At 38.8% G+C, this 23765-nt stretch overlaps 1 protein-coding gene across 2 annotated transcripts in view; it reads left to right on the top strand.

Annotated features, from left to right (window-relative positions):
- Positions 1 to 5060: 5060 nt before the first annotated feature.
- Positions 5061 to 23765, top strand: part of ME1 (malic enzyme 1) — a 196137-nt gene continuing 177432 nt past the window's right edge. The window contains exon 1 of one of the 2 annotated variants that reach the window (XM_025444662.3): positions 5061 to 5250. In XM_025444662.3, coding sequence (XP_025300447.3) covers positions 5173 to 5250 — 78 coding nt within the window. In that variant the 5' untranslated portion in view covers positions 5061 to 5172. Of the gene's footprint in view, positions 5251 to 5408; positions 5521 to 23765 lie in introns of those variants that run through there. The other variant, XM_049092303.1, reaches the window with a different exon arrangement.

Below are 23765 nucleotides of genomic sequence, written 5' to 3'. Positions count from 1 at the left end.
AAACAAAATAGCCAGTTATTTAACCAGCAAAAAAAAAAAAAAAAAAAAAAAAAAAAAAGAGAGAGAATTTATTTAGGAATAGCAGAGGAATTGCAGTTTGGGACTGCAAATTATGGCAAACCATTGGCAAGCCCTAAGATGGAAGGAAAAAGAATATCCTCATATAGAGGAAAGAAAGCAGTTGGAAGGGATTGCTTTGGAGAGTTTGAGGTTGTGAGGACTTCTCATTGGCTAAGTTCATGTGGTTTCTCACTGGCTGAGTTGTTGCCAAGCAAGGAGAATCTTCCTTCTTCAAGCTGAAGTACGCTAAGTAAGCTGCCAGGAAGCTCCCTTCATTGTCTCCAGCCTCCATTTCAACTTCATTTATCGTTTTTCACAGATCTAACTTCCAGTTGCTTGACATCACTAAGAGGTCTTGTGTAAAAGGCATACCTGCATCACTGTAGCAGAGTATAAACCTTTTCAGGTGCCCCATCTTGAAACTGCTAATGTTTGTAATGTTAAAACGTTTTGTAAATATAATCGATGATATAGACAAAATGTCTCCTGATGGGAAAATGTATCTTTTTAAGTTTCTATACAAGTACTGTATAACATGATCCAGAATAGGTGAAACAACTGGCTTCTTCTTCAAATGTACTTCAGCAAAATATTGCAACCAAATTATATCATAGGAAAATTAACATGCTTCATGAAAATTTGTTCAGGTTTAAGTGAGCAGTTAAGATATAAATGATTTATATATGCTGTGACTTAGTCTATGTTTTTTTTCCAAAATTAGTCACTATGGAGTGTCTGTTTTTATATTGTATGCATAATGATTTTTTTTTGGCTTTCATTAGGTTTATTTTGGTGTGTGATAGTGTTTTCTCAATGCAACTGTAAATACATACATACATACATAAATTGATGTGTAGATCCAAGATATTTACAAAATATTTTTCCAAATTACATTTAGTTATTATGACTTTTTGTCTTTATTTTTCTTTCAGTTTTATTTTTATTTTTTGTATATATTTTTTTTATTGAAGTTCAATTTGCCAACATACAACATAACACCCAGTGCCCATCCCGTCAAGTGCCCTCCTCAGTTGTATGCATAATGATTGTAATATATAGTAAGAATGAGGTGGTATTACATTATCCCAAACAGGAACAATGCTTTTAACTGTTAAAGAGTAATATTGCTTTCCTCAGGAAGGAAAAAAAAAAAAAAACCAACTCTATAGAGCTCCAGACATCCTGTAGAATCCCTTAGAGATTGGGGCTTCTGCACACACTTTTGGTTAAAGAAGAGAATAAGGGCACATCTTTTCAAAGCATTTTAATGAAATGACTCATGCACCCATTTCACCTATAACTGTAATTTAACTCAAATACCAATAACTTAGAGTTTGGCTCATCAGGGATTCCTTAGAGCTACGAATAAAGCCTTGTGAAAGAAACCAGGATATGCCACCCCAAAATACATATTTTTGGGAAGAGAAATCCGGAAACAAATCTTACTATCTTACTGTTAATTTCTTCCCATATATTTACCTTTTCAGTTTGCCACCCTTGAAAACCTAAAACTAAAACTAAAAAAAAAAAAAAAAAAAAAAAAAAAGAAAACCTAAAACTGCTTTTTCTTTGTGCTATCATTTTTCTACAAATGTATTGTTCTTTGCTGAAGATGCTATAAAGACCACAGTTTTAAACTGCTGCTTTGAGTTACTCTTTGTTTTCGAGTTCTTCGGTGTGATGTGCACTGCAAGTATTTATAAACTTTTTCTTTTGATAATGTCCTTTTGGTAATGAGTCCCACCGGAAAACCTACGATGGGTAGATACGGAGTTTAGCCTCCCCCCAACACCAACACTCATTCTAGTTGTATCCTCACTGAAGAATGCAGACAAAAATTAACTCTTTTCTTGGTTGGCAATTAGACTGGAGCTGGCCATCGCAAGGATGCAGCTGCCTACATTAAATTCTGAACTTTTTGGGTCAGCTACCCTGGTGGACTTTCTTCTAATATACTGAACACTGGAATTCTCAGATTAAAACCCCAAAAGGTCCAAGGTCTTTCTTTTACGCAGAAAAGGATTCTGCACATCAAGAACAAGGCATGTTGAGGTTTTCAACTTAAAAATCACTTATTTTACATAGCGGTAACATGGTTTTTATATGAAGAAATAATCATTTACTTAATATCATATAGCTACATCCTTCTATCAGATTATCTTTTTTTCTCATGAAAGTAAAACATTTCCAATGGCACGTCTTGAAACTTTTAGTGTTTGTAGTGTTGAAATGTTTTGCAAGTATGCACCAATGACGGAGACTAACCCTTCCTTGTGGGGAAATTTAAGTTCGAAAGTAAAACACCTGAAATGCTATATGTGCTATATTTCCTGAATTTTCTGTACTTAATCTCGATGACATTAGATCAGAATACCGTAATCACATTTTAATGACTAGAGTTATTAGTGCGTTAGTTGGGCAAGAAAAATTTCATTTTGACTGAGAGTATTCTCACCTGTATAATGGAAATTTACAGGATCTAGCCCTTTAATTTGTGAATCCTACTCATAACATTACCAATTATATACAGAGTGCATAACTGCAGTTTCTTAAAAGGAAAATTAAAACAAGTTTTTTCTCTTCTCCAAAATTTTTTGCTTTTTGGTTTTTACATTAAAACCCAACCTTGGGACGCCTGGGTGGCTCTGAGGTTTGGCATCTGCTTTCAGCCCAGGGCGTGATCCTGGAGACCTGGATCGAGTCCCACATCAGGCTCCCTGCATGGAGCCTGCTTCTCCCTCTGCCTGTGTTTCTGCCTCTGTGTGTCTCTCATGAATAAATAAATAAAATCTTAAAAAAAAATAAAACCCAACCTTACAAACAAGTAAAAAAGATTGAAATCTGACGTTCTGGATAACATTTACATGGAAAAAGAGCTTGTTCTCAGTACTCTTAGAACAACTGCACATGGATAGAGAAAGTCACTCCCTCAGGCCTCATATTGTTATATTGAAGATGATGGACGTTTTTTTCATAAATTCACACCTCCCATATGTTTACTTCTCTTTACCTACACTGCCAGGAGCTTGTAATCCCTTCGTAGTGATGGCTTGGGGGACGAGCCCACATATTTCTTTTGGCTTCTCCCTCTATTTATGCCAGCTTTCGTATCTGTACACAATACATCACAGAAACAGGGATAAATCAGTAACATAGCTGAACTACTCTAAGGGGGCATTATAATAAGGTTCTGTTGTACTAATATTTTTGTTTCTTCAGCATCTTAGGTTTGCTTCATAGGCCTGTAATTAAACGGTTTCTGTTTCTGATAAAGCTCTCTAATTGTAACTTGCCTCAGTTAAACACTCCTGGGAGTGAGTTCTGTAAAAGCATACCTTCTCAGGTATCTAGGTAGGGTTAACTATTTATGGACTATGGCATTCACTGTGAAAAGTGCTACTTGAATGCAAGGGATGCTTTTAAACAACTCTGATGCCAATAAAATGTTCTGCATTAATAAAATGTTCTCCCTTGAAACAGATGATTCTAGATTATTCAAAGAATAGGCCCAAGAAGCTTCTGGACAGAAGTATGACCAAAAAAACAATTATTGTAACATCTTTCTGATCAAGCAATGTAAAACATTCGGTGTGTTGTCTAGTTTATGGATATATAAAATGAACCCATAATCAATCCCTAATACTGTCTTTTGTACCACTATGAGGTAGAAATGAATAGGGCAGAAACTACTGATCCCACTTACCTGGAAAAGAAACTGGGGCACAGAAAGCTTTAGTGGTTTTTTTGTGCGTCATACATTCCTTTTGACTGTGACTGCTCCTCCATTCCTTGAAAGTTCAGGTATAAATACCAATAACAGAATTACAGTGCTGGAAGATCCTGACCCTCTCCCTTTTACCAAAGAAGAAACCGAAGCCCCTTATAGATTGTTATCCATTAATACTCAGAGAAGTCCAGAAACATCTTGATTTCTGCAGTCTCACAAAATTATATACAATATAAATAAGACTGTTGAGTGGGCCCTGACACATCTGCAGTGCAACACAGCTAGACTTTTAATTATATTAAAATTTATTTAATTATAGTAAAATAAAATCCCCCCTGCTAATCTAGAGACTGCCACAGTGTCCGGGCCCCACGCTACCTGTTCTCCTAGGGCAGCTTGGGCTTCTGCTTTCTGGGTCAAGGCGGGTTCTGTGCGGGACCCTGGGTGTGGCCAGCCTCGGAGGGAGGATAGAGAGCTTCGAAGCCCCTACTGGAAAGGGACAGAGAAAAAATGAGTGGGAAATATCAGAAAGGGAGACAGAACAGGAGAGACTCCTAACTCTGGGAAACGAACTAGGGGTGGTGGAAGGGGAGGAGGGGGGGGGATGGGGTGATGACTGGGTGACGGGCACTGAGGGGGGCACTTGACGGGATGAGCACCGGGTGTTATTCTATATGTTGGCAAATTGAACACCAATAAAAAATAAATCTATAAAAGAAAAAGAAAAAAAAAAAAAGGAAAGGGACAGAGGTCTGGAGTCCCGGGCATTGGAGGTCGGCTCTCAGCAGCCTCTGAGTCCCTTTCGCCAGTGCTCCCATCCCTCAGTGTGCAGCCTCTGTGTTCCCTGGGGCTCCCGCGAGGGGGAGGGGCGCGGCCCGGGGGTGACGGTACCCGCACGGCCCCCGGGGTGGGCGGGGGACCCCGAGCGCTGTCCGCGCGGGTGGGGGGGGGTCAAGCGCGTTCCCTGAGCGACAGGCACGCCCCACGCAGAGCCGGGCTGCACAGCCGGGATCAGAAGCCCGGGGGGAAGCGGGGCCCCGCGCGCGGGAGGGAGCGACTCCCGCGGCCGCCTCCCCTCAGGCCCCCGGCGGCGCCGCCAGCGCCTCGCTCTTCCTCCTCCTCCTCAGTCGCCGGCTCGGCCGATCTCCTGCCATGACTCAGCGATTCTCGCAGGCTGCCGGGCCGGGGACACCGGCTTCTCGCGGGCTCCTCCCGCCGCGTCCACCCCCTCTCGCCACCCACGCCCGCCCCCGCCCGCCGGCCCTTTCCCAGCGCGGCCGCCGCCGCCGCCGCCGCAGTCCGCGCGGGCGCCCCGGCAGCATCCGCCTCCTGCCCCGCGCGCCGCCCGCTCCGGCCCGACCCCGCAGCCCACCCGCGCGCCCGCCATGGAGCCCGCAGCCCCCCGCCGCCGCCACACCCGCCAGCGCGGCTACGCCGTGACGCGCGACCCCCACCTCAACAAGGTGAGTCCGCCGGCCCACCTGGGCGGACGCAGGCCCTGCGGGGGGCCCGGGCTCGGCCTCGCCCCTCTGCGGGCCCTCCCGGGGCGCCGCGCGGGGGCTCGGGGCCGCGCCGTGGGATGGGCGCCCGGTGCCGCTGCGCCTCGGCATCCCGCTTTGGAAAGAGGATGCAACTTGTTTACAGTACTTTCTGGCTTCCCTCCTCCACAGTCTAGCCGAAGAGAGTAGTATCGGGCTCCGTGAGGGAACCGAACGTTTCTGTGAGGATTGCAGGTGGGCGGCCGCTCGCCGGCTCCCCTCAGTGCGGCGAGTCCCGGAGCTGCTCCCGAGGGAGGGGGCCCCGCTGGTCCGTCCTGGACGCAGAGGAGTTCTGAGAGCCGCGGGTCTCATTAACAAGCTCGGAGGCGAGGCCTCTTCGTTTCTGGAGCGACACAATTAAGAGGCTGGGAATGCGTTGGGGGGGGGGGGGGGGGTGGCTTCTGCCTCAGACACTTTGCAGGGCCTGGTACGAAATCCTTGTCGTAGACCTGGGACGGTGGATAAAGCCATTCCTGTTTTTTTGTTTTTTTTTTTTTTAAATCTGGCCTTCTGGAAATTAAAACTTTTTTTTTTTTTTTTTTTTTTTTTAAGATCTCTTATTAAAACAGAATTCAGTGTAGTTTAGAGATTCTTTTTCAGATCCTGGTACCATTTCATTTTTCTTCACTGGTAATGGAGTGTAAACACTTAATATTTTTTCAAATGAAAACTACCTAATTTATGATTTTGCTTATCTAGATGTGAAACATTCACACTTAACTCTGTAGCCGGGCTTGTCTCTAGATGGCTTTTTGTGTAAATGTGCTTTTGGCATATCCTTCTTATTTAGGAGATGAGGAATGCCATCCGGCAGCACAGAGATCTGTTTAGTCATTTGGCTCGTTTCTTGAGTACCTGCTTTTTCATTAGCAACTGGACCTCAGCTCTTACCTTCTGGCCAGGTTTTTGGTGATTTGTTGATCATTATTAATGGCTTGAAGACTTGTGCTTTCTTTTATTTAGTAAATTGTAGCTAGTGTGAGTTCTTTTTGATTTTTGTGGTGACAGGTAAGTTTTACAAATACATAGTTATTTAGTATTTGTGGTCATAAAGCATTAATGGAATTTTAAATAGTTCCTACTTATTTTATTTCTTCAAAATGAATTTAATTGCTAGTTTGCTTTTTCCCTTTTTATTCTTCTTCCTTTTTTTTTTTTTTTTTTTAAGATTTTATTTATTTATTGAGAGAGAGGCAGAGGGAGAAGCAGGCTCTATGCCTGGAGCCTGAGGCGGGATTCGATCCCAGGTCTCCAGGATCATGCCTGGGGGTAAAGGCGGCACTAAACCGCTGAGCCACCCAGGCTGCCCTCCTTTTTATTATTCTGCAGGTTGGGGATTATTTTCAGTAGAACAGAGGTAATATCTGATGTGACAGAACAATTTGTGACTTTCATGTGTGTCTACTATCTGTAATTTATGACCAGGTAATGGGTTGTCACTTAAGAAAGACCACTGAGTGGTATAACCTGTTTGAATTTCCTGAGGTCATGGACAAGAATGAGTGTTTGAAGTGGGTAGGTGGAACAGGCAGTCACTGAGCAAGGGTAATTATGCCTTTACTGTTTGCATCAAGAATATATGTTCTTGAATTCTTTTTGGCTCCTGTTTACCAATAAGGATTAATGTCTACTTAGCAATAATATCAAGGAGACCTTCCACCAACTTGAAAGGTGCAATATGATGTGTTAAGAGCACATTTTTGAATTAATAATTGAACTCTATTGTCTGCATAATATCAAATTGGATTTAAAATCTGGTTCACCAACTCTGGGGTGAGCCGTGTGGTGCCTCTTGGAAGTAACAGAATGGCCTTGCATGGATCATTGAAACCATGGTTATGAGACATTCTTGATCTGCCCTGCACTGAAGATCTCTGGGCTTTAAAGTTTTTTGGTAGCCCAAGAATCTTTATTGATTTTTATGATAACTTTGGCTAGTAGATCATACCATCTAAAACCCCATCCTGTTGTCTGGCTACAGGAAGCCTTCTTCAGTCAAACACAAACCTTCATCACCTCACGTTTTGGGTAACTACGACAGTTTTGCTGGTTTTATTTTCAGTATTATAGCCTGTCTGCATGTAGATGTGAGAGACATACCTTTATCAGTTAGTGTTTTCTTCATGTTACTTTTCTGTCATTCAAGTATTTATAAGTTTCTATTATGTTGAATATAGTATCAGTCTTGTCAGGTTTACTGTCTTGTCCAAATTGATCTTATTAGTCCCCCAGTTTAGTCTTCTACTTGAAATACATTTGTAGAATCTCTTAATACGTTCTTTTTTGTCTAGGTGTAATTTTCTACAATTAAAATGGCATTAGTTGATTTAATAATGATCTCTAGGGAAGACTTTCCTAATTATCTCAGTCCTATTATTACTTACGATCTCTTGTTTTTATGTATTCAGTTGTATCATATCATTTTATACTTACTGCATTTTTATCTTATTTTAATTGTCCTAGATCAGGAATCCTACTTAGTTACAGAATTTTGCTCATTGGGCTTTAAATAAATGTCGATTTAATGAATGAATGAGCCATGTTTTTATTTCTTTTGTATTTTAAACAGTAGTCAGCTTTTAAAGTAAGAAGCTTTTAGAGTGGTAGTTTGAGCATTGTTTTAAGACATATATCCTGTTTGATGTAATTTCTTGGAAGTAAATAGCTTTGAAGTCTAAAGCTCAGTTTACTCTCTATACATTCATTATACAATGGATAATGGATATAGGAGAATAGTTGGAGTTTGGTTTAAACCTGGCCATCCAGGAAGTTTTAATTACTTGCAAGATAACCTTAAGGAGGTGATTAGCCTTGATAGAATCAGGGTTAATAGATGTGTTCCAGATTAAAAAACCTAAAAATTGTAAAAACCTAAGACAAATAAGATCTTTCTTCATTAGTAATATGATTCTTACTATTTGCTTATACTTAAATTACATAATTCCAGGTAGGATTTCATCATGCTATTTGGGAAAGTACTTCACTCTTATGAGGTTTAGTATCTTTCTGTACATAGTCCAAACTATTTTTTGAGGTACTTCTCTTTGTGTTATATGTGCTTATCCTAGTTTAATGTTTATGATTTTCAAGGATACCTTCTGATTTAGATGAGTTATATTTATTTTTTCTCAGGAATTTTCATGACTAACTTTCATAAATCACTCTTCAAAATTAAAATTCTATATAACATAAAAGATAACTTATTTTTTATTTCTAAATTTATTAGTTTGCTTTATTTCTGTAGCAGTGGTAGAAAATAGTAGTCAATAGTTCTATCATAATTGTGCGTACATGGCTTCCAATGTCTTTAAGATTAAATGATAGCGTGATCTATAAGTAAATCTACAAAAGATACCACTCTTTAATATTTTAGGTATTTTAATCCAGCTTAAATTAGTGACTTGTCAAAGTCCATTTTGGTCAGCATTATGAACTTTTAAATCTGAAAAATTAATCTCCGGGCAAGTGCATTTGTAGATGTTTGTGTTTCGGCATGTTGGATGTATTGTAGGAAAAAGAAATAAATCTCATGACTATGAAGGAAAGATACCTTAAATCTCTTCTTTTTTTTTTTTTTATTTATGATAGTCACAGAGCGAGAGAGAGAGAGAGAGAGAGAGAGGGGCAGAGACACAGGCAGAGGGAGAAGCAGTCTCCATGCACCGGGAGCCCGATGTGGGATTCGATCCCGGGTCTCCAGGATCGCGCCCTGGGCCAAAGGCAGGCGCCAAACCGCTGCGCCACCCAGGGATCCTTCTTCTTTTTTTTTAGTGTAAACTATTCTAGAGTTAATTATCCAGGAGTTTTATCTACCACAATTCTCTGGCATTACCTCAGCAATATGAGAAACTGATGTATTATTTAATGTGGAATCCCACTGATAGGAATTCCCTGTGATGTGGATGTAGGGCTATATACCTCCATACTTGTCTGTAACCTTGCTGTACTTCAAACAACACTGGTAGTATAGGGTAGCACAAAATCAAAATAATGTGCTCAAGTGAAGTACAGAGATGAGTTTGATTGAGAACTTTCGAAACTGGTGATATGGAGTATAGGAAATACTGAAGAAAGTTTGAGAGTTTTCAATTTTGTGTTCTAATTTCCGTCTGAGCTTTGGGCAAGTAAGAGAAATGCAATATAATGCAAAGTATAGACATTGTATTTAGAAGAAAGTGTAAGCCCCAGTTCTTCCATTCAGCAGTTGTGAGAATTTGAGTGAACTTTTTTTTTTTAATATTTTTATTTATTTATTCACGAGACACACACAGAGAGAGGCAGAGACATAGGTAGATGGAAAGGCAGGCCACATGCAGGGAGCACAATGTGGGAATCAATCCCAGTAGTCTGGCCCAGTAGCCCTGGGCCAAAGGCAGACGCTCACCCGCAGAGCCACCTAGGCATCCCTGAGTGAACTTTTCTTTTCCTTTTTTTAAAGATTTTATTATTTATTTATTTATTTATTTATTTAATTATTTATTATTTATTTATTTATAGACACACATACACACACACAGAGAGAGAGAGAGAGAGGCAGAGACACAGGCAGAGGGAGAAGCAGGCTCCACGCAGGGAGCCCAACGCGGACTCGATTCCGGGTCTCCAGGATCACGCCCTGAGTTGCAGGTGGCGCTAAACTGCTGCGCCACTGGGGCTGCCCCGAGTGAACTTTTCTTAACTAGCTTCAGTTACTGCCCTTACAAAATAAAGTGATAATTGCATTCATTTGTTATTTTTTATTTAGAAAATATTTGTTCAGAATCCACTCTATATTAGATAATATTCGGGTTCAGGGAATAAAGCAATGAATCAGATTTTTGTTGTGAGCACACTTACATTTCTGTTGTAATATGATTTCTACCTTGCCTCTTCACTTAGATATTGAAAAGATTGAGATAGTAAATATTGTTTCTAAATTATGTATACTAAAACAAGGTTTTTTAGTAGTCTAATTTTTAATATAGCACTTTTGTGTAGAAAGCCTTAGGTCATAGCTTGTCAGTTATAAAGAACTTATTTTTTAGTGTACTAGCCCCCTTCTCTTGAATTTTGGATGACATGATTGTGTTCCCTTTTTATTTTATAGTAAAAAGCAAAATACGTCTTCTCTCTGGAAGAGAAAGATTTGTATTTTACCCTCAGATTCATATAACTGAGCTTGACTGACATCACATGACTTTTGCAATCTTGCATACACTTCAACAGAATGCCACCCGTAGGTTTTAAAGAATATACTTGTGAAGAAGTGAAAAAGGAAAGTGTTCTACTTCTCGATACTCTGTTCAAAATGTGTTAAGGCTTGGGGGAATGAAAGAAACTAGGCTTGTTAGAGAAAGGTAGAAATATGCTTTGGTAGTTAAAATTATTGGGAGAAGAGGGAGTGAATTGCAGAGCCAGGAAATTTAAAAGTTCCAGTGGTGTGAAACCAGCCTTTACTTGATTCTGTTTGACTTTGGAAAAAATCAGTTACTCTGACAAAAAAAATATTTGGACTGTTTTCCAATGGTTTTCAAAATTGACATTACCAAATACTGTGGAGATCCAAGATTGCCCCGACTTGGCTTATTTGTTACCTCATTATTTTATGTTATTGAACCAACTCAACCAACTTTGATAGTATATAGATGAAGAATAAATCATAAGATATTTTTCAATAAAGTGGAACAAATTTGGCAATGTTTCAAACCTAAATGATTAGGAAATTTCCATAGACATGGACATGGACATGCTAAATGTAAAATATGGATATTTGTATTCTTAAAATGATATTTAAAATATTTTATGGCTTATATGTTAATTTTTACCTGTTTTTAGCTTACTGTATATAAAGTAGTACATTTTATTTTTTTATTATTTTTAAAATTATTTATTGAGAGAGAGTGTGTGTGCACACACAGCTAGAGGGAGGGGCAAAGGGAGAGGAAGAAGCAGACTCTGCTCAGCAGTGAGCTAGATATGGGGTTTGATCCCAGGACTCCAGGATCATGACCTGAGCCACCCAGGCACCACTAAAGTAGTACATTTTAAACAAAGGATTATTGTTGCTGTAAGTGAATTTAGAGAATTTTAAACATCAATATTTTCCCTCAGTCCTTAAAAATACATCTAGGTTAGCCATTGATTAAACTGTTAGATATTTAAGGACTTTGAGTTTTAAGAGAGGAAGAAGCAGTATGGCTTTACGTTTTTATAGTTTAATCTGGTAGTTTGGGAAATCAATATAATAATAATAGTCTCTAGAAACATGGAAATATAACTGTTAGAGCTCTGTACTAATAAGTCATACACTTAAAACACTAGGATTATTTTTTTAATCAGGTAATACTGAGTAAGACTATTAGCAAAAGTACCTACATGTTCATACAAATTTTCATTGTTGCATTATGAGTACCCCTGGGGTAGTTAAATTCTAAACTGTCTCACTGAAGACCTGGAAGTCTGGAGACTGAAGGAGTCCTAAGACTCCATTATAAAATTAGGTCTAGGCCCCTTAGGTTTAGAATATATGTAATACATTTGAATTATCTATTCAGAGTCCTCTAATAAGATATTTTAAAACTTTTTTTTATTGTGACACAGTGCATGCATACATAATATATGTATAAACATAATGTTATGGCTGAATTTTGTCCTCCCAAGAGTCATGTATTGAAGTACTTATCCCTAGTATCTCAGAATGTAACCATATTTGGAGCTAAGATCTTTATTTATTTTTTAAAGATTTTATATATTTATTTGACACACAGCGGGAGAGGGAGCACAAGCAGAGCGAGGGGTAGGGGGAGAGAAAGAAGCAGGCTCTCCTCTGAGCAGGGAGCCTGACAAAGGATCCTGAGATCATGACCTGAGCCGCAGGCAGACACTTAACTGACTGAGCCATCCAGGTGTCCCGGAGCTAAGATCTTACAGAAGTAATAAGTTAAAATCAGGTCTTGAGGATGGACCTTAATTCAATATGGCTGATGTCCTTATAAAGAAAAAAGAAAGGGAACACAAAGAGAAGTAAATGAGAAAAGCCTCAGGCTGTAAGGATCCTTACCAACATCTTGATTCTTGGACTCTAGAACTGTGAGAAAGTAAATTTCTGTTGTTTTAGTCACTCAGTCTCTTAGTTTAGTATGGCAGCTTTAGCAAACTAATATACATATAATTGAAACAAAATTTCATAATATAATACTTCACTGTGTTTAGTGCACTCCAGCAGTTACCTGTTACATTTCAATTTTTAAAACATGTGAGGGGCACCTCGGTGGTTCAGTTGGTTGAGCATCCAGCTCTTGGTTTCAGCTCAGATCACGGTCTTATAGGTCATGAGATTGAACCCTATATGAGACTCTGTGCTCAATGGGGAATCTGCTTGAGGTTTTCTCCCTCTGCCCTTTATCCCATTTGTGCACACTCTCTCTCAAATAAAATCTTAAAAATGAATCAGTCCATAGTTCAAAAAAAAAAAAAAAAAACAATGCCCTTTAACTTCTTTAAGTAGTGCATTCACATACCTGGAAAGTTATTGGAGAGTAACTTTCTTTTCTGGCTTAGTGGTACACTAGTGAGCTTCTGGTTTGCCTTGACAGTACTGGCCGAGCTTCCTGTTTTTCTGTCTACATGTCCAAATTGAGGTATCTTTTAAACCAATAATCTTGAAATGATGAGACCATTATTGTTAATAATAGTGGCAGATCTTGGTTAGTTAGCAAAACAGTAAGTCCTTACTTGGTTACTCAGAGCCAGGAAGAAACTAAAACTTGCTTAATGAGCATTTTTGTAAGCATTTTAAGTTTTTACTTATTCAAAACTTTATACTTAATTTTTATATATGGTAACTATAACATATTGGTTACAGAGTTGAGATCAAACATATTGGTCATACTGTTGTGGGGTTGTTAAACCCAACAGTCAAGAAACAATTCTTGAGATGTTTTATGGTGCTATTTGTTAAGTTTATTTAAGCCACATGGGGACAGGATCCATGGGCAGAGAGAACTGCACTTTTGTTGTATAAAGTTGGTGATTATATGTAATTATATTATTATACTCAAGGGATAGGGGATGTACAGGAAGTAATCAACCATAAATGTCTTCTTTGAATTTCTACTCAAAACTACTTTCACAAGATTTCTCTGATGTTTATCATTCAGTTTGATATTAGCTATCAGTGAAATATCCAGGCAATCGTGGGATCCTTTAAGACTTAGCAACCAGGAGTGCCTGGGTGGCTCAGTCAGTTATGCGTCCAACTCTTGATTTTGGCTCAGGTAATGATCTTGGGCTTGTGAGATCGAGCCCCATATCAGATCAGGCTCCATGCTTGGGGGGAATCTGCTTGAGATCTCCCTCTCTGTCTCCCTCTGCCCTTCCCCACTGTGAGTGTGTTCTCCCTTGCTCTTAAACACAGAAATACATACATACATATTTCAATGTTTTAAAAAATGTAGCCACCAGCATTATATTTGATACTTATTGGAACTTTGGGTGTTATAGATCAGCCTTTTGGGCTAAAGGCAAACATTTTTCGCTACTATCATTCATGAATATCAGTAAATACAAATGAGAATAACTCACCTATTTAATAAAAATACTTTCAGATCGTGCCACAAAGCATATGCAAACAATGTTATAGATAAGCGATACATTCAAAACAAAATGCTATAAAAAGACTAAAAATAAAGACCTGGGAAAATGCAAACAGCAGGAAATCAGGGTTATACCTGACATCAGACAATGTAGAATCCATATCAAAAAGCATTGAGACAAAATATTCTGTAATTCTGAAAAGTGCAATTTGGAATGAAGTTAAAAAAGTGATTAGTATCTATGCACCAAATAACACAGTTAGCTACCTTCATTAAAAAAAGACCCTCCTACAGGACATTCCAAGAGAAATAAACATTAATACTAGCAGACTTTAACATCATGTTTTCAGTGCAGGACTGAATGTCTCTCTTTATAGTCCTTTTTTGGTACTTGTTCGCTCTAAGAATTATGTTATACATAAGTTTTCAGTCTACTTAAGACCATTTTACCAGTTCAGTTGGAATATAGAAGCCTTATCACATCTTATTACTTTCCTCTGATTATGTTATAGTTGTTATATTACATCTGCTTACATTTCCATACATTACATAAAATTTTTTTAAATTGAGATATAATTGACAGAAATTAGCTTCAGATATACAACATGAGTGGATGTTTGTATATATTGGCTAATGATCACCACAATAAGTCTAGCAAACATTTGTCCCCATACATAGTCATGAAAATTTTTTTTTTCTTTTCTTTTTTTTAAAATGGTGTTCTTTTTTAAAAAAATTTTTAAAAAGATTTATTTATTTATTTATTTATTTATTTATTTATTTATTTATTTATTTATGAGAAACACACAGAGAGAGAGAGATAGGCAGAGACACAGGCAGAGGGAGAAGCAGGCTCCATGCAAGGAGCCCGACGTGGGACTCGATCCCGGGCCTCCAGGATCACATCCTGGACTGCAGGCGGCTCTAAACCGCTGCACCACCAGGGCTGCCCTGAGAATTTTTTTTCTTGTAATAAGAACTTTTAAGACTTACTCCCTTAGCAACTTTGAAATATGCAATACAGTATTATTAACTATAGTCACCATGCTGCACATTCATCCCCATCTCTATTTTATGACTGGAAGTTTGTACTTTTTGAATATTTTCACCCATTTCCTCTACTTCCGTACTTCCCACTTCTGCCAACCAGCACTCTTGTCTCTGTATCTATGAGCTTTTAAAAAATTTATTTTTAAAAAATTAGTGAGTGTGAGATCACGTATAGTATTTATTTATTCTGACACTGTTTCACTTAGCATAATGCATTCAAGATCCATCCATGTTGTTGAAAATGGTGAGATTTCCTTCTTTTTTTTATTATGGCTGAATAAGATTGCATATATATGGGCCACATTTTCTTTTCTTTTCTTTTTTTTTTTTTTTGGGCCACATTTTCTTTATCTATTCATCCATTGATGGACATTCAGGTTGTTTCCATATCTTGGCAGTTGGAAATGATGCTGCAATGAATATGTGGTTGCATATATACTTTCCATGTAGTATTTTTGTTTTCTTTAGAGAAAAACTCAGAAGTAGAATTGATAGATCATATGGCAGTTCTAATTTTAATTTTTTGAGGAAACTCCATACTGTTTCCATAGTGGATATACCTTTTTCCATTCCTACAAACACTTATTATTTCCTATCTTTTTGATAATAGCCATTCTAACAGGTATGAAGTGATTTCTTGTGGTTTTGTATACATTTTCCTAATGACTACTGATACTGAGCTTCTTTTCATGTGTCTGTTGTCTGTTTATCTTTGGAAAAATGTCTATTCAGATCCTCTGCCCATTTTTAAATTGGATGGTTTGTAATGCTATTGAGTTGTTATGAAAAAATTTTTTTGATGTAATAATTTAATGTAATGTTTATTATTTTTTATTTTAACTGTCATACATATTTTAAAGAATTTAAGGGGAAAGGGTAGTTTGTTACAGTTACAGACTGTAATTGTACAGTTACCAGACTGTATTTGCAATTTCAGATTTTTGTCAGATATCATTTGCTTTCCATCTAAAGAACTGCCTTTAGTGGGATACATAGGTGGTTCAGTCAGTTGAGTGTCTGACTTTTGGTTTTAGCTCAGGTCATGATCTCAGGGTCTTGAGATTGAGCCATGCGTTGGGCTCCATGCTCAGCATGGAGTCTGGTTGAGGTTCTTTCTCCCTCCCTCTGCTTCTCCCCCTGCTCACATACATGCTCTCTCTCAAAAAAATACATTTAAAAAGTCTTAAAAAAAAAAGAATTGCCTTTAACATTTATTTTATTTTATTTATTTTTTTATAAATTTATTTTTTATTGGTGTTCAATTTTCCAACATATAGAATAACATGCAGTGCTCATCCCATCAAGTGCCTCCCTCAGTGCCCATCACCCAGTCACCCCCACACCCCCGCCCACCTCCCCTTCCACCACCCCTAGTTCGTTTCCCAGAGTTAGGAGTCCCTCATGTTCTGTCTCCCTCTCTGACATTTCCCACTCATTTCATTCATTTGGGGAATATAAAAAATAGTGAAAGGGAATAAAGGAGAAAGGAGAACAAATATTTTATTTTTTTTTAAAGATTTTATTTATTTATTCATGAGAGACACAGAGAGGGGCAGAGACACAGGCAGAGGGAGAAGCAGGCTCCCTGCAGGGAGCCCGATGCGGGGACTCGATCCCCGGACCCCAGGTTCACGCCCTGGGGTGGAAGGCAGGCGCTCAACCGCTGAGCCACCCAGGCGTCCCTAGGATTTCTTTTAGATCAGGTTTGCTGGAGACCGGTTGTCTTAGTTTTCCTTCATCTGAGAATGTCTATTTCACTTTCATTTCTGAAAGGTATTTTCACTAGTCTTAGAATTTTGGGTTGACAATTGTTTACCTTCACATTTTAAAAATGCCATTCCTCAAGTGCCTGGGTAGCTCAGTTAGATGAGCATGGATCCTGGAATCAAGCTGGCATCAGGCTCGCTGCTCAGTTGGGAGTCTGTTTTTCTCTCTCCCTCTGACCCCTCCTCACTACTCATGCTCTTGCTTGCACTCTCTCTCAAATGAATAAATAAAAAACCTTTTTAAAAGATTTTATTTATTTATTCATGAGAGGCACAGAGAGAGGCAGAGACACAGGCAGAGGGAGAAGCAGGCTCCCTGATGTGGGACTTGATCCCGGGACTCCAGGATCATGCCCTGAGCCAATGGCAGGCACTAAACTGCTGAGCCACTCAGGGATCCCCTAAATAAAAAAAAATCTCTAAAAAAAATGTCATTGCTCTTCCTTCCAGGCTCCCTTGTTTCTGATGAAAAATCTATAGTCAATCAAATTGTTGTATGCATGCAATGGGTTGTTTTTTTCTGGCTCCTTTTCTTTGTTTCTAGTTTTCAGCATTTCGAAATAATTTTCTGGAGTTAGGTTAGGTGTTTTTTGTTTTTGTTTTTGTGTTTTTTTTTTTTTTTTTTTTGGTTATCTTCTTGGGGCTGACTGACATTCTTGAATTTGTAAGTTTACATCTTGTACCAAGATGGATGTGTTTAGCCATTATTTCTCCAAATATTTTTTCTTTCTTCTCTCCTTTTGGCATGCTGTTGATACAAATGTTAGGGTTTTTGATACTGTCCCACAGGTCCCTGAGGCTCTGTTTTTTTTTTTTTTTTTCCCATTTTTTTCTTTGTTTTTCAGATTGGTTGATCCATCTGTAAGTTCACTGACTTTTTTGCTCTTTTATCTCCATTCTATTCTTGAGCCTATCCTATGAATTTATTATTTTAGTTATTGTATTTTTCAGTTCTGAAATTTTCATTTGGTTCTTTACAGTTTTAATTTCTTGGATAAAACTTTATATTTTCCCATCATGTCAAAAGACTTGCCCTTACAATTTGGGGTATGGTTACAATAATTGTTTTTAACTTTTTATCTGATAACTCTATTCTCCATATCATCATTGATTATCTTTTCCTTTGAAAGTTAACATTTTCCTGGTACTTCATATGCTGAGTAATTTTTGCATGTATCCTGGACATTTACATATTATGGGATTCCAGGTTTTTGTTAAATCCTAAAGGGAATACTATTCTTTTTACTTTTTTAAAAAATTTAAAAAAAAATTATTTATGATAGTCACACAGATAGAGAGAGAGAGAGAAAGAGAGAGGCAGAGACATAGGCAGAGGGAGAAGCAGGCTCCATACATCGGGAGCCCGACGTGGGATTCGATCCCGGGTCTCCAGGAACGTGCCCTGGGCCAAAGGCAGGCGCTAAACCGCTGCGCCACCCAGGGATCCCCTTCTTTTTACTTTTTAATTTTCAAACTTGTTCGGTCAATTCACAAGTTGAACCCACCTTCTGTAGTTTGTGGTTCCAGTATTCCTTTCTCAAAGCCCTTTGTAGTGCTGTTTGGATCTGTTTCTTCCTGTGTACTGCCCAGTGGCTAGTGTAGGATCTGTGCAGTGTTTTACACCATAGTTGAGTTCTCAAATCCTTTGTTAAGACTATTTAAGGTCAGGTCTATACATGCATAGCTCAGAGGTGAGTCCAGGAGTTTGTATACAACTTTATGGAATTGCTCTCTTGAGTTCTCTTCTTTCTGTAATCTTGCTGATACTTTGTCTCCTTGATGTCCCCCTTTCCCAGCTCACTAGCCAGAAAATTGGGCCCTTTAGTTTCCTTGCTCTGCATATACTTCCTCTATCTGAATTTGTACTTAGGGCCAAGTGATTGGAAGACAGAGAAAAATGCAACAGACATTTGATCCATGATTTTGGGATCATTGCTCCACTGGTTAAAGAGAATGCTTTTCCTTTCTTACAATTTTAGATGTCTGTGGTGGTCATGCTCCTGTCACCCGCTCTGGGATACTGGGTCGGTGTGTGTGTGGGGGGGCACTGAGGCTGGAGAGAATGGAAAATAATAGTGGATTTCCCTCTTCTGTGATGTTTACCTTTCCTGATTCTTGGACCAGAAAAAGAAAGCTTCTCTTGGCACTTTTTTTTGTCTGTATTCAGTTGCCCTTCTGGCTTTTGGGCTGCTTTTAATTTTAATTTTATTTTTTTTATTTTATTTTTAAAGATTTATTTATTCATGAGAGACATACACAGAGGGAGAAGCAGGCTCCTTGCAGGGAGCCCGATATGGGACTTGATTCCAGATCCTAGGATCATGACCTGAGCTGAAGGCAGACGCCCAACCGCTGAGCTGCCCAGGAGTCCTGAGGCTGCTTTTTAAGTGAAGGCCAGTTGATTAGAGGAGGAAAGAGCCAGGCTACACTGAAAGGAACTCCAGGAAATTCACTTGTTGGTTTGGTAGTACCTTGGATTCTAGTCGTCTTCTCTGTTCTTCTGCTATTTACTTTTTAGAGTCTTCCAATAGCTGCCCAGTGCATTCTGTACAAAATTTATAGTTGGATTAATTGGAGAGACAAGATAAAGTATGCTTACACCATCTTGCACAGAACCAGAACCCTCAGATTTATTATTTTTAGAATGTGAACTTGTGAAACTCAGTCTAACTTGGTTTTAAGTTTTAGGGGGGAAAATTAGGGAATCTCCTCTCAAAGATATATTCCCAATCCTCCCCTCCCCATTTACTGGGCACATATTTGGCATAGTAATGTTAGGAAAGGTTATTCTGTGGGAAATAGTTTATGTAAAAATAACATAATTTATAAAATTTCTATATTTTGAGGATTTAGAAAAATGCTTGGCCTTTTTTTTAAAAAAATAAAAAAACATGTATTTATTTATTTTAGAACAGGTAAAGGGGCAGAGGGAAAGAGAGAGTCCTCAAGTAGACTGCTGAGAAAGGAGCTGGACCTGGGGCTAGATCTCACAACCCTGAGATCATGACCTGAGCCAAAATCAAGAATCAGGTGCTTAATTGACTGAGCCACCCAGGTGCCCTGCTTGGCCTTTTTGATACTGTATGTTTCACTTCTGTTTCTCTTCATGCATGGGGGAGAAAGTGCTACAGAAATTTCAAGGTTCAAAATTCTTCTGGGAAGGTGGGTAGGGTTGTTCTACTGGTGTATATCATAGTTTTATCTTTTAATGTAGTGGCTCATGGGACCTGGAATATAGTTAGTATTCTGTAAAAGTCTTTGAGTGGATAAATGAGGGATAATTATTGAAGTAACTTTTTGTAGCTCTATTTTGCCTTTCAGATATGTCTATAAGCCTCTCCGCAGGTCACAGTCTGTATTGTGGGGTGAATATGCTACTGATCCTTTAGTGGCTATAGGGACGACTAGTGTATCATTTAGGATTGGGTTTTGATGTATATAATAATAACAACAATAAAAACAAATAATAGTGACTTGGTTAAGAAATAACTTATTTTTCTCTGGCACATGAAGGAAATCAGAGTCAGTCTAGCTGTGTTTGGTGGGTCTCAGAATCATCAGGAACATTGCTGCTCTTCCATTTTCAATAACACTTTATGGTCCTGACTGATAATTGGTCTATAGATATTTGTTTATTCCAAGCTGCCTGCTGGAAGAAATGAGAGAAACACAAGAAAGTCCACTTTCCAATGGGATCAGCTCTCTTTAGTGGTTCTTTCCCACATCCTACATGTCACTTCTTTACCAGTTACTGATCAGAACTCAGTCACAGGACCTCATCTAACTCTAGGGGAGTCTAGAAATTTAGTCTTTTAGCTGATACATTACCACCCTAAATAATACGGGGGTCCCCTTACTGGGAAAGAAGGGGAGAACGGTGTTAACTGTAGGCAATGAGCAGTCTCTGCTATAATTAGAAGTGCCAGACACATAAGGATAGAGATTTAACAAATGTAAATAGTAAGTATGGTTATATTATTCTTGGAGATTGAGATAAATGGTTCTTAATAGTTCTTAATAATTTCCATAGCCTTACAGATTAACTATAGGAAAATAAAAATACAAAAGAGTAATGAAAAGTCTGTCTCCCTCCCACTTTGGTGCTGCAGCTAGTTCGTTCTTTCTAGATGCAGTATGGTTTCAAGTGATCAGTAGGTTTTCCGTTATATACTAGAAGGATTGTATGAAGTATATATTTTTGAAGTTAATTTTCTAAGTTAAAATGATATGAGTTAAAATGTAATTGTATTTTTAAAAATATTTTATTTGAGAGAGAGAAAGAGAGTGCACAAGCAGGAGGAAGGGCAGAGGGCAGAGGGAGAACCAGGCTTCCTGCTGAGCAGGGAGCCTGACAAGGGGCTCTATCTCAGGTCCCCGGGATCATGACCTGACCTGAGGCAAAGGCAGATGCTTAACCAACTGAGCCACCCAGGTACTCCAAAATGTTATCAATGTAGGGCATGACTCAGATCTGCCCTTCGTGTGGTGGCTAGGAGGTGGTGTTATGAAGACAAATGTTGCAGTTGGAAGTATGTACGTGAGTCCTACAGAGGCTTGGAAGACAGATTGAGAATCACGAGCCCAGATTGAACCTTCTATCATCTGCCTGGTACTTAGAAACTGCTTCTGAAGTGCTGTTTTCTCTTTCTTTAAAGAGCTAGACTTAGTATGGAGATTCCTCAGTGTGGTGAATAACAAATATTATGGGTGAGTGCTGCTGGCTTAATTGTAGTGTTTTCATAAAATGGCATCACAAATCCGGCAAAGAACTGGTTACTTTTAGGATAAAATTTAGAGCATTATCCAGCTAACAAGGACGGCCTCTTCTGGTTCCTGTCTGTTTTCCCAGGGTCATCTGGTCATCTTTCAACATTCTTCTCATAGTTGATGTTTCCTTTCCTATACTTTTTCCAAGAAGCCAAGCTCTTCTGCATTGGGGTTCATGCCCTTCCTGTTCTCTGCACAGTCACCCTTGAGCCTTTCACCTGGTGAGCTCCTACTCTTCTACTTGTCCTTCAGATCTCATTTTAATATCACTGATAAGTGGACTTTTCTTTTAAGCCCCTAAGTTGAGTTAGTAAAATTTCCCTTTCTTTCCCTTATACTTACCACATTATTATTTTATAATAATTATTATTATTTTTAATTTTTTATTTTATTTTATTTATTTATAATAGACACACAGTGAGAGAGAGAGAGAGGCAGAGACATAGGCAGAGGGAGAAGCAGGCTCCATGCACCGGGAGCCCGACGTGGGATTCGATCCCGGGTCTCCAGGATCGCGCCCTGGGCCAAAGGCAGGCGCTAAACCGCTGCGCCACCCAGGGATCCCCTATTTTATAATTATTTGTGCAGCTATTCATGTTATATCCTGGTAAGCTCTCTAGATTATTAGCTTCAAGAGGCTATGGACCATATTGGACATATCACTGTTTCATTGGCTTAGGCCCTAACTACAAGTGTGAAGCATTCTCTCAGCATATATTTGGTGAAAAATATTTGGTGTGAATGTGATGATTAATTTTATGTGTCATTTTAGCTAAGCCACAGGGTGTCCAGACAGTTGGTCAAATATTATTCTGGGTGTGCCTGTGAGGGTATCTCTGGATGAGATTAACATTTGAATTAAGTAGACTGAGTGAAGCAGACTTGCCTACCTCATGTGGGTGATCCTCATCCAGTCAGTTGAATATCTAAATAGAGCAAAAAGGCTGACCCTCTTGTGAGGAAGAGGGAATCCTTCTTGTCTGACTGCTTTCAAGGTGGGACATCAGTTTTTGTCCCTACCTTTAGATTTGAACTTAAATCACTGGCTCTTCCTGGGTCTTAAACCTGTTGGCTTTTCGACTAGAACTATACTGTCAGCTCTTGTGATTTCTCAGGTCTTTGGGTTTGGACTGGAACAACACCATTGGATTTCCTGGGTCCCCAACTTGCTAACTTTAGATCTGAGGACTTAGCAGACTTCATATTTGCATGAGCCAATTCCTTATAATAAATTTCTTCATATATGTGATGTTTATACACTCACCCTATTTGTTCTGTTTCTGTGGAGACCCCTGACCAATACCAATGACAATCTCCCATAAAGTAAAAGGAGACAAAACATTTCTGAAAAATATCAACTGTGGATCTGAAGTAAGAAAGCCATCTTGTGGCGTTTCTGGGAATATCATGTTGATAAGTGAAGTATGTATCCCTTGGACACTGAAACATAGTTCTCTGCAACAGTCCTTTTTTTTTTTTAAGTTTTATTTAAATTCCAGATAGTGTCATATAGTTTCAGGTGTACAATATAGTGATTGAACTCTTCCATACATCACCCAGTGCTCATCAGAACAAGTGTACTCCTTAGTCCCTGTCACCTCTTTAACTCATCCTCCCACCTCATCTTCCTTCTTCTGGTAACCATCAGTTCTCTATGGTTAAGAGTCTCTTTCTTGGTTTGTTTCTCTCTTTTTTTCCCTTTGCTTGTTTGTTTTATTCCTTAAATTTTACATTTGAGTGAGATCATGTAGTATTTATCTTTCTCTGGCTTATTTCCCTTAGCATTATACTCTAGCTCCATCCATGTCATTGCAAATGGCAAGATTTCACTCTTTTTTATGGCTAATATTCCATTGCGCACACACACATACACACCACATCTTTTTTAAAAATTTTTATTTATTTATGATAGTCACAGAGAGAGAGAGAGAGAGAGAGAGGCAGAGACATAGGCAGAGGGAGAAGCAGGCTCCATGCACTGGTAGCCCGACATGGGATTCGATCCCGGGTCTTCAGGATAGCGCCCTGGGCCAAAGGCAGGCGCTAAACTGCTGCGCCACCCAGGGATCCCACACACACCACATGTTTATCCATTCATTAGTTGATGGACACTTGAGCTGTTTTCATAATTTGGCTATTGTAGATAATGCTTCCATAAACATTGAGGTGCATATATTTCATTGAATTAATATTTTTGTATTCTTTGGATAAGTATATAGTAGTGCAATTGTTAGATCATAGAGTAGTTCTGCTTTTAACTTTTTGAAGAAACTCCATACAGTTT

The sequence above is a fragment of the Canis lupus genome, chromosome 12 (genome assembly GCF_003254725.2).
Source record: "Canis lupus dingo isolate Sandy chromosome 12, ASM325472v2, whole genome shotgun sequence".
Taxonomy (NCBI): domain Eukaryota; kingdom Metazoa; phylum Chordata; class Mammalia; order Carnivora; family Canidae; genus Canis; species Canis lupus.
Note: the sequence above shows the minus strand (reverse complement) of the source record. Positions and strands in the feature narration are given on the sequence as shown.